General features: G+C 41.5%; 2 protein-coding genes across 2 annotated transcripts; one reads left to right on the plus strand and one right to left on the minus strand.

Annotated features, from left to right (window-relative positions):
• Nucleotides 1-1,269: 1,269 nt before the first annotated feature.
• Nucleotides 1,270-2,649, minus strand: LOC108782546 (sodium channel protein 60E). The gene has a single exon (XM_018550839.1). It carries the CDS (start codon nt 2,647-2,649, stop codon nt 1,270-1,272), a length of 1,380 nt encoding a protein of 459 aa, XP_018406341.1.
• A 5,188-nt stretch (nt 2,650-7,837) lies between these two features.
• LOC108782547 (uncharacterized) lies at nt 7,838-9,412 on the plus strand. The gene is made up of 5 exons (XM_018550841.1): nt 7,838-8,165; nt 8,370-8,503; nt 8,594-8,986; nt 9,071-9,193; nt 9,236-9,412. Exons 1-5 carry the CDS (start codon nt 7,838-7,840, stop codon nt 9,410-9,412), a joined length of 1,155 nt encoding a protein of 384 aa, XP_018406343.1.
• The last annotated feature ends 2,541 nt before the right edge of the window (nt 9,413-11,953 follow it).

Here is an 11,953-nt window from a genome sequence, read left to right on the forward strand (position 1 = left end):
ATCTTGTCTCGATCACGTTTTGAAATTTGGGACGAGGCAAGATTCTTGAAATCTTAAATCTTGACGGCATCCTTACTTACAAATGTTGTAAAGCGATCTCGTCGTTAAGACACATCTAAATTGTCTTTATTTAAAAATAGGACGCAACAAAAATGAACGTATCATTCTTGTTTATGACGTCTCGATTTCAACATGATCGCCGTGACTACTCGGACTACCTTCGAAAATATCACTTGAATACTCCTGTGTATCGTCTTATTCTTATTTAACATTAAATGAACAACAAGGATTAAGATGATATTCGGGGAAACTTAGGTGATATTTGCGAACGCAGCCTCAGGAGCTAGCTAGAAAGAATTGGATCATATCATAGCAATCAAATACGCGTTAGAAAGGATAACAATAACTAACACTTTATGTCGACATCTGCGTCGATGTTGAAAAAAAAATGTTAATTACTTTTGTTAAAAACAGCTGAAAACTTCATTTTTTGTACCTACAAAGTATTTCGAAACTAGAGATATATTTTCGAGACGAGATTTGTAGTCAACACATCAAAATCTACAAACTTTAAACATTTTTGTTTACTTTAAGGTCAAAATGATGTCGATCAGTGTAATTAACAGAGCTAAAATTGTCAAAACGACAGTTATAGTGACAAAATACAATTTTTAATCTAATTTCGATTTAAATTATGAGAGAGAGAATAATTCAAGCATTTTTATTTTATATTCTATTTTAAATTGTCGATATATATATATGTATATGTATACACAGGGTGTCATTAATCAAGTGAATTAGCTATCAAGGATAGGTAGAATATACCGAACTGAGTCGAAATACCATTTTGCAGTTTACGCAATATTTAACGAGATATTAGACTTTAAAGATAACCGAATAAACGCGTTCATCCGGCCTACTACTACTAAATATCCACCATCGTTAGCTTGGCGCGCGGGGAGTGGGAAACGTCTCGCGCCGCGCACACCGCCGCGAGCCTCTAAACTCGGACGATGCCTCAGGCCATCCCCGCGCCTTGCGACCCACGCGCATAAAGAGCGATTAAGAGGCGTACACGCTTGGCCGGACAAACGCGCTTATTTGGTTATATTTAAGGTCTAATATCTCGTTAAATATTGCGTCAACTGAAAAATGGTATAAGACTTTTCGGCTCATTGTCAGTTCGGAATACTCTATCTGTCCTTGATAGCTGATTCACTTGATTAATTCACTTGACACTCTGTATATACATAAAGATAAAAACACATCTTACTTTTGATAGAAGTGCTGGGGAAAGCAATCAAACGGCTCTTTATTCTTCTTATTTCTGCCGAACCCGGGAAATGAACCCATTCCGTCGATGTATCTTCCTTTACTATCTCTTCTACCTCCGACTGTGAGCTCGTCCACATAACTCACGAGGGCGTGCCATGGACGTTTTCCTACATTTTCATCATTTCGAATAACTGGCTTTTCCTCCGGCAGCATGGCTACTTCCTCGTCCGGATTGACGTCCTTAAGCGCCTCCAACTCTATGCTCTCCTCGGGATTGATCTCATTGTTGTTGCCCTTCTTACTTTCTTTGGCTGTCTTCTGATTGCTTTGACTGTAGGTGGTGAGGGTGGCTTGACGATAGATCGAATCGTAAGTGAAGACAGGCTGATTGAGACTCTCTTGATATGATCTATTATAAATATTGTCTTTAGGAAGGCTCAGTACGGTTTCCTGAATTGCATACTTCTCTTTGTCAGACTTGTCCATCACCTCGCGCACGATCTGCTCTAGCCGGATATTCTTCTCGTTTTCCGAATTCTCCTTTCGATGCTTCTGTTTACGCACAATCGATCGTATGCGATCGAACGAACGCGCGAGCTTCGATTCTTCGCCGACTTCCTCCTTTTTTTGTTTTAACTCTTCGGAATTAAAGCTGTTGAGCAACAACGCCAAGAAGAGGTTAAGGACCATAAAGTTGCCCATCACTAGAGCCGGCAGGAAAATCGCAAAACACGTACCCGGTCCGTCATCCCTTTCCGCACGCATGCAGTCCCATAATGGCTCGATCCATTCGCCGCACAGAATGCGGAATATCATCATGAACGAATGAAAGAAATCATTAAAATTCCATCGCGGCACCGGATCTGGATAGAACTTGTCTAAGGTGTAGTCTTTGCTAAACAGCTGCATGCCGATTACAGCGAATATATAGATCACAATCACCAACACGAAAGTTAAATTACCGAGCGCACCTATTGTTGAAATGATGATGCTGAGGAGAACCTTCATGGTCGTCCAAGATTGCGCGAGTTTTAAAACACGTAATAGTCTGAGACCGCGTATTACTGACAAGCCATCTACCAATTCGAATGTTAAATCGATAAGCGACGCAGAAACGATAATCAAGTCGAAGTTGTTCCAGCCATTGTTGAAAAAATCCTTACTCAATGCCAAAAGCTTCAGGAAGCATTCGAACGTGAAGATACTGGTGAACACCTTATTGCCGATGTTGAGCGCTTGCCGTATCGACTCGCTCATGCCATGATGTTCCATTGCCAGAAAGCCGGTGTTCAAGACGATACAAAGGGTGATCATTAACTCGAACAGGGGATCTCTCACCACCTTGATGCAAATTATTCTGCGATTTGTTTTCATGTCGCAATAAGATTAAGGAAAATAACTTTTTAATTGTGCAATCTGTGATTGGCCGTTCTTTTTACTAAATTAACTCTCTCTGGTAACAAACTATGTTATTTTGTCATCATTTTGACATCAAAAAACGTAATTTTGACATCAGCTTATTATCAGGGCTAGAATGCTATCAGACATAAATTTTACATGCAAGTGAGCCAAATTATTGGGCGCTAAGTTACGTATATCATTGGTCGTCAGGAAGTCTAATTTGCTTTGCTAAGAACTAACGAGAACAAGCATTTAAAAATACAATTTGTTGTATGTATCAGTTTGGACTTTTTGACCAATATTATAACAGAGAGTGTGATAAAATATTTAAATTTTTAAGTAGCTTTGTGTTATTATATTATACGAGGTATATAATAGAGAGTCTATAATCAGAGAGTCGACAATTTGATATGTGATCCCCTCAGCGACATAGATCTTCACGCGCCATGAGCCAATCAGCGCGCGATTCGGACCACGTGACGAGTTGGTTACACTGATTATAAGCTCTCGAAATATTTGTAAATACTAGGAAAAGAGAAATGAAATATAAGATTCTGATTAGCACACTCTTAGCGAAAAATGGCAATTCGACATCAAAATCATCAAATTGACGTCGAATTGACATCGATTTCTCACTGGACTGTCCATTATTCATATCTTCTTTTTATTATAAAGCTAACCTTTCCTCAGGATCATGGATCTCTATGCATTCTGAGCTAATCAGCGCACAATTTGCATCATGTATTAAGTTGTGACTTTCTGATTAGGCTCCCTAGTATATATATATATATATACTACGTACGTTAAAAGATTTTAAGATGTCTGTTAAGCTAGCACTCCTCACAAAAAATCAAAACGGCACCTATGAGAGTAGTAAGTGCTAATTATGTGCTCTAATGCCAATTTTTGTGCTCGAACGGTTTAGCAGAAAATCGCAATTAAAGGGGGGGGGGTGCTAGCTTAACGTTAAGTTAGCACCTCCCCTATTAAATCATACACAGAATTAAAAAAATAGTATAGTAAAATTATGTGCTTTTTATGTACTTGCAATATCATCAATCAAAATTATTGTAACAGTAACGGTTTCAGAGATATACGTATATATCTGTAAATTTCGATACATATTATAACAACGGTGCAAAAGTAAAGTGCCAGTTAGAGTGCAGATAGCGAATTGGATTTAGTCTCAAATTGTTCTTCCATTTATGTACTTTCAAAATATGCACAACGAGATTTTTGTGATCGCCCCCTTGAACCAAAAATTTACCTTATAAGTTAGCACCCACCGTCTCCTTACAAGAGTAAAGTGCCAGTTAGAGTGTATGATAGGCAGCGAATTGGTTTTAGTCTCAAATTGTTCCTCGATTTATGTGCTTTCACCTCCCGAAAAGGTTCCCACCTTGAATAAGTTGTGGGGCGGGGGCTCGCGGGTCGCGGGACACCAGGGGTGCCCGTGGTCCGCACTACCCGCGGTAATATGACACGAGGCCCACTTTTGACCTGTGAAAGTAGGTACGGGGCCTTGATACCGGACGAACTCCAGGAGTACGTAGCCAAGCCCCGGGCATTCGCGGCTCTGTCCGGGTGAGATCGCGCGACCGCGGTACTTGTGGGAATAAAATAGATGACATGAATAGAAACAATGATTTAAATAAAGTCCTCTCGGGGGTGGTTTTCCTAGGAAGCAAACAACCTGAGGAGGAGAAAGCAGCGAATGAGGGTCTACCTAAGACCCGCGGGACTGCAAGGCGCCGCTACAAAAAGGAGAAGGAGAGGGCTGAGAAAGCCAACTCTCCTGCTCCTTCAAATATCCCTACTCCGCCGGGCGGGGGAGTGGTGCGACGGTGGGCACGCATAAGCGTGCCAGACCGGTGCACCAAACGCTCAGTCCGACGGAGAATCGCCCGGGCAAGAGACCCAAGGTCACTGACCAAGGGTCGTATGCCCAGGCGATAAAGGGTCTGAGCGCTAGGGAGTGGGTCGTCGTGAAGGGGAGCGGAAGTAGGGACGCGAAAAGCGCCCACTTCGCTGCTCTGATCGGCGATCGCTCGCTGGATGTCCAGAACGCCTGTGGTTTTAAACCCTTCTGCGGGCTGGGTCGGGCAACCATAAAGTTGCTCGACAAAGAACCAAAGGAGAGAGTGACTGTTGGTGCGAGTGGGTCAGCTTAAAAATGGCGGGACTCGCAGTACCAATAGTACAAATTAACTTGCATCACAGCAAAAGCGCCTCGGCGATTCTAGCCAGGAGCATAGCTGGGATGCAGATAGTAATAGCAATAATTCAGGAGCCTTGGCTCCTGAATAACGCTATAAAGGGACTGAGTGGCTGTGGAACCATCTATAAAGCAGACACTCGGGACAAAATTAGGACCTGCATTGCAATTAAGGGACTAAATGCTATTTTTACGGCGACACCACCGTTATGCGGACAAGGCTGGACTACGGTGAGGACAGGTACTTGGACATACTCATAGGGTCAGCTTACATGCCCTATGATTCTCAAGAAGCACTACAACCAAAAAAGGTAATAGACTAGTGTCCTACGTGAAAGAAAGGGGGCTCGAACTCCTATTGGGTTTCGATGCAAACTCCCACCATATAGGGTGGGGGTGCTCGAATATAAACCCGAGGGAAGGGAGCCTCCACAAATTCATTATGGAAACCAGTATGATTATCCTAAACGGAGGAACGGTACCCACCTTCATGGACTGCAGAAGACAAGAAGTATTAGATATCACCATAAGCACAAAAAGGGTGGCGGACCTGGTACGGGACTGGAGGGTCTCTGGAGAGCCCTCGGGTTCTAACCTTAGGCAGATTCGTTACAATCTCCGGCATATGGTAAATAAAGAATGGAGTCGTAACTCAAGATCTACAAACTGAGAAGGCTATAGAATGAACCTGGAGGCTATCCTAAAGAAAGCCCCAACCAGATTTCACTCAGAAGAGAATCTTGAATACGCGGCGCAGTTTGTATGTGACGCGATAAAAGAAGCCTATGAGGGAAATTACCCGGAGAGGCCGAAATAACCTACAACCAAAACTCCCTGGTGGAGCAAGGAGCTTTCGAAGCACAGGTTAAAGGTAAGAAGACTCTTCAATATAGCAAGGAGGAAAAACTCAACAGATTGGGAAGCGTACAAAAACGCCCAACGCGATTACAGCAAAGCAATAATTATTGCTAAAAGAAAAAGTTGGAGGGATTTCTGTAAAGGCATAGAGAGCACTTCAGAAGCATCCAGGCTAAACAGAATCCTCAGCAAAGACAATACCTTAGGAACCCTCAAATAAGGGCTCAGACAACATCGCCATTAGAGGGATACCGGAAGTACGTTAGTTAATGCGCGGGAGTATTCAAATGCATTGTTGTTAAGACCTGTATTAAACAAGCTAGAATGAAAGGATAAATCCTGCGCATCGTACGTAAAACGGAACATAGTTAAGAACTTTGTGAACTGCTCCTTGTCTTTACATTAATATGTGATAAATATGATATAATTCTATCATAATATATATATATATTATATGATATAGTTATATAATATTATATCTACTTATATTATTATACATAAGGCAGAATACTTTTTAGGTGTCCAACCGACACGACCAGAAGCATGATAGATTATCCATTTTTCTCTTTTTGTGGGAGATCTACTTGAATTTTTGCAATTTGGAATTTCATAGTATCGCATTTTGTAATGATTAAAAAAATATATAAACTGTATTGTCGAACCCCGTACATACGTATAATATATCTACATCTTAAACAAACAGTACTGAGCAACTAAATCAGCAATTACTAAGTATGCTTTCCTTTTAGAAGACACACTCGCCACAAACATAATTCTATCTTTATCATTCGTTGAATGTCAAGAAGGATAGAACGACGTTTGTGTCGAGTGTGTCCTCTAAAAGGAAAGCATACTAACCTAATCAACGGAAGTATCCCACTAATGGCGTCAGCCAATCCGCATCTTTCACGCTGTTGTCTGATCCCTTACTTGAGGGTCCCTACAATACCCTAAGATTGGGATGTCTTAAACTCCCAAACAGGAACTATACCGAGACAGTAGAGGAAAGTTTAAAACACCTCATGTCTATGCACTTTCCAGGGTTTAAGGAAAGATACTGTGAATCTCTACAAGAAACCAAAAAACCCGGGGAAAAACGTAAACCAAGATAATGGTCACTGGCAGCCAAGGTGGTGACTTCCGATGGAGTTGAATGGGTTATCAAGACTGTGTAAAATCGCTTCTCCGATCTTGACTGAGATCTCGAGTGACGGGATGGATTGGTGGACTGGACGTTATTAGAACAATGAGAACTCTAAATTCACGAGTTGTAAGCAAGCTTTATTCAAACACGGTTATAATGTGTTTTGCGCGTGGCACTTGGTTGGCGAGAGAAGCGATTAACGGTGGTTAATACGCCGATGCTCATCAACGGTGGCAGCCGTGATGAGATGTACAAAATAACAAGTCGCGGTAGCGAACACGTCGAACGAAAGTTGCTACTTTCCGAATTTGAGAGCACGACTTGTCACGGCAAGTGCTGAATTGCTTCTGGAAGAATCGCGCTGCGCGATTACCGCGACGAATCGGCAGGACAACAGCGCCATCGGTCCTTTGGGTATCCAAATACGCGGATAAATTGTAGTAATTAGATTTTCGTAAGACGGCGCGGCGAGTGCAACGAAAAGATTTACGGACGGAATCGATGGATGGCGTAATCGATCCTTTATTCGGTTTTGAGGCGCGAAACTTATCCTATTCCGTAACAAAGACCTTCGAACCATACAAAACTCCAGGACCAGACGGTATCTACCCTGTATTACTCAAAGAGGGTAGGAGGGTCCTAGTAGGTCCCCTGACGAGTGTGCTCAGGGCTAGTATAGCACTGAGACACGTTCCGAAAGCCTGAAGTGATACCAGAGTGGTATTTATATCAAAACCAGGTAAAAATGGCCATATGATGGCCAAGGACTGCAGACTTATCAGCCTCGCATCCTTCATCTTAAAGATGTTGGAGAGGCTTATTAATACGCATCTGAAAGACTTTTACCTTATTGCAAAGCCGCTGAACCCGTCCCGGTACGCCTATAGGGATGGCAGACTACGGACACTGCCCCGCATCACCTTGTAAATGGAGTTGAAGTACAGATGGCTGCAAAGGGATATGCAATAGGCGTCTTCATTAACATTGAGGGGGCTTTTGATAGCACCTCAAACACGTCGACTAAAGACGCCATGAACAGATCCAACATTCCAGAAACATTGATTGACTGGACACAAAACATGCTGAAGAGCAGAAGACTGATTGTTAATCATGGCAATAGCTCAGTTGAGGGGAGGTCGGCGGCGGGCTGCCCGCAGGGGGGAGTACTCTCACCCTTGCTGTGGTGCCTGGTGGTGGATGAACTCCTCACTGAACTGAAGAAATCAGGCTTCGAAATCTACGGATATGCGGACGACGTGGCCATAATTAGGGGTAACTTCCTCTCAATACTCAAGGAACGGATGGACGAAGCCTTGGAAATTGTAGAAAACTGATGTAGGACGAGGGGACTGTTGGTAAACCCTACAAAGACCTCGGCCATAATCTTCACCAGAAAATACAAACCGGAACCCATTGAAACACTAAGACTTTGGAGCAAGGAAATAAATTATGTAAAATATTTAGGGGTTTTATTAGACCCCAAATTGAGCTGGAAACCACACCTCGAGGAAAACAGGAAGAAATTCTACACCTCTATGTGGGCTTGTAGAATAGCCATGAGAAAGAACTGGGGACTAAACCTCAGGACAGCCTTATGGCTATACAAGATGGTATTATTACCAAGACTCACATATGCAGCGGTGATCTGGTGGTCAAGGGCGTAAAAGGTGGAGGCAGGGAACCTGCTCAAAAGCCTTCAGGGAGGATTCCTGAGGGCTGCAACAGGAGCTATGAAAACTACACCAACTGAGGCGCTACAAGTGGCACTCAGTATTCCGTCCCTAAACCAGGTGATTAAATACATAGCCAGGCAAACAGCATACAAACTAAAATATCAAGGTGAGTGGAAGGAAACCAGGACTGGACACACCAGACTGGGACTTTCCGATAAACATCCTTTCAACTTAAAACAAGACAGGATCCCCAGAAGATACCAGTTTATGAAGACTTTTAAAGTTCAAATACCGACTAGGGAGGACTGGAGAAAACCTAACTTCAAAACCAATCCAAACGTAGACATTTGGTTCACAGATGGATCGGGAGCAAATGGACGATATGGGGCAGGCATATATGGGCCCAATATAAACCATGAGGTAAGCATACCAATGGGTGAGATGGCCACAGTATTTTAAGCTGAAATGTTGGCCATTCTGAAATATGCAATACTCCTGCTAAAGGGGAAAAGCAGAAAACAAATACACATTTACACAGATAGCAGAGCAGCTATCGAAGCACTTGTAAGAACCACCACAGCATTATCTGTGGTAAGGGACTGTATGCAAGCACTCACAACACTAGGGGTAACAAATTAAGTAACCCTAGTATGGGTTCCTGGACATCAGGGTATACCTGGAAATGAGAGAGCGGACGAACTGGCAAGGCTGAGCACTGAAAAGGTTCCGACTGAACAGATCGTCGGTGTCCCATTTTCAGCAGGAACAAAAATGATCAAAGAGTGGCTTGAACGTGAGCACTCGAGCTCCTGGAAGAGGGCTGTAAACGAGCCAAACAATTCATGAGACATCCCAAACCAACAAGAACTAGAGAACTGTTGGCAATGGGAAAAGCAAAACTGAGGAGCGGTATAGGCCTCCTGACAGGACACATATCCCTCAAAGCACGATATTTAACCTAGGACTAGCGGAGCAGAAGAATGCCGGTTATGTGGAGAAAAAAGCGAGGACAACCTGCACCTACTGTGCCGTTGCCCTGTACTCGCTTGTAAAAGATACAGATCCTGGGGAAATATATTTATGACACCCAAGGATCTAAAAGATGCGATGGTCAGCAGTTTAATAAGCCTGGTAAATGATACGAGGCTAGGCTCGACTGAATAACCTACGGAACAAGCAGGGAGTGACAATGGAACCCCATGGATCTAGATCACGTTTGAAGGCTAATAAAGTGCACCTGCATTTATTTACTACTACTACTACTACTATGTGCTTTCAAAATATGCACAACGAGATCCTTGTGCTCACCCCCTTGTACCGAAAAATCACCCCATAAGTGAGCACCCACTGTCTCCTTCCAAGAGTAAAGTGCCAGTTAGAGTGCAGGCAGCGAATTGGTTTTAGTCTCAAATTGTTCCACCATTTATGTGCTTTCAATATATGGGTAAATATATAGAAAATGGGAGCCACCCCCAACGACTTTAACCTTCACATATGTTGTCAAGGTTATGACCCTGAGTAACCTCCCGCAGGTTTTAGGTGGCGGTCACTGTCCTTTAAAAAGTTATTAACAGAAAAGTTTCAAAATTAACGTATCATTCCTGCTGTACAAGTATGATATTATTTCTCCTGCACATACATGATATTAAGTACTATTCTACACCTTCCCCTGTTCAGAAACGTTAAGGTGATGCTGGACCCGCCTGTTTTATCATTACTTACTTAGTTAAAGACTCGTTTCTCTTAATTGCATTTACGGATGGAAAAATCCTTCTGCATAATTAAAGTATCGACAACAATGAATTGCGCTAGCTACATTTCAATACGAAAAACGGAAAAAAAATTTACAGTTTCGTTATCAAAAATCACAGAAGCCGATAATGAAACTGTAAGTTTTTAATTTTCTTCCGTTTTTCGTATTGAAATGTAGCTAGCGCAATTCATTGTTGTCGATACTTTAATTATACAAAAGGATTTTTCCATCCGTAAATGCAATTAAGAGAAATGAGTCTTTAACTAAGTAATGATAAAACAGACACTCCAGCATTCCCTTAAACTTTTCACGCGAAATAACTCTCATGTCCCCCATCCCCCTGAAAAGGAGCACATGACTTCTATGATTGTACTGTTGCTCTGATTGTTCCATTGGGGGAGACCTCTGCCAACGGGGTGGGTGCGGGAGGGGGGGCCGAAGGCATCCCGCCCGTGTGTGTGTAAAATATCAAGTAATAGACTCATAATCGTTATATATCAAATAGAACACACACGGGGGGAGGTGCAAGGGAGTGGCCTTCGGCCCCCCCTCCCGCACCCACCCGTCGGTAGAGGCCTCCCCCAACAGTACAATCAGAGCAACAGTATAATCATAGAAGTCGTGTGCTCCTTTTCAGGGGGATGGGGGAGATGAGAGTTATTTCGCGTGAAAAGTTTAACGTTTCTGAACAGGGGAAGGTGTAGAATAGTACTTAATATCATATATGTACAGGAGAAATAATATCATACATGTATAGCTATTAGAATAGTAATTAATATCATACATGTATAACAGGAATGATACGTTAATTTTCAAACTTTTTCTGTTAATAACTTTTTAACGGATAGCGACCGCCATCTAAAACCTGCGGAAGGTTACTCAGGGTCATGACCTTGACAACATATGTCAAGGTCGAGGTCGTCGGGGGTGGCTCTCCTTTTCTATATATTTACCACAGTATATACATTATAACAACTCTCTGTCGGCACCTTTGATGTCAGTGTTAGCAAAAATGGAGTGCGCATGCGCGAAATGCGTAAGTTTCCCAGTAACGTCACCTAAACTTCTATCTCACTTGCTCTTTAGTTTCCTCTTTCTCTCTTTCTTTCTACCTACTATAATTTATTTGTATGTACAGAAAATTAATTTAAATATAAAAAAACTAAAAAAAATAGATTTATAGTTATAATTGCATTGCAAAAAAAGAAAACAAAAATAAGAATATATATAATTATATAAATATTGTATAAGTATACTGTAAAAATATTTTAATTAAAGATCGGCACACGATGCTTGTTTTCTTGTAGATTGCTTGCGTTTTTGAAAATTATTAGAATTGTACGACAGAGAATTAACGCAGATTTTTAACTAAAACGTAAGCAATTCGATAGAAAAACACAAGCATTATGTTCCGCAGATTTAAAATATTAATATAAACAATAAAAGGTAAAATTTACTGTTATACAGATTACGTTTAAGAAAACAATTATTATAATGATTATAATTATGAAAAATATCGAATAAAATAATTTTATATTAAATTAAAAATGAAATAATAATTTTTATGCATCTGAAATAAAAATAATCAACTAAAAATGAGATAAAAGAAGTTTTAAACTTAATATAACAATAAT

This window comes from Cyphomyrmex costatus, unplaced genomic scaffold (assembly GCF_001594065.2).
Source record: "Cyphomyrmex costatus isolate MS0001 unplaced genomic scaffold, Ccosl1.0 scaffold1300, whole genome shotgun sequence".
Classification (NCBI taxonomy): domain Eukaryota; kingdom Metazoa; phylum Arthropoda; class Insecta; order Hymenoptera; family Formicidae; genus Cyphomyrmex; species Cyphomyrmex costatus.

Bases quoted from the DNA above. Each gene is read 5' to 3' on its own strand.
- LOC108782546 (XM_018550839.1), bottom strand. From the start codon at position 2,649: ATGAAAACAAATCGCAGAATAATTTGCATCAAGGTGGTGAGAGATCCC.
- LOC108782547 (XM_018550841.1), top strand. From the start codon at position 7,838: ATGGCTGCAAAGGGATATGCAATAGGCGTCTTCATTAACATTGAGGGG. The intron at 8,504-8,593 runs GTATTATTACCA...AAAAGCCTTCAG, and splicing joins CCTTATGGCTATACAAGATG to GGAGGATTCCTGAGGGCTGC. The intron at 9,194-9,235 runs GTAACAAATTAA...CCTGGACATCAG, and splicing joins AAGCACTCACAACACTAGGG to GGTATACCTGGAAATGAGAG.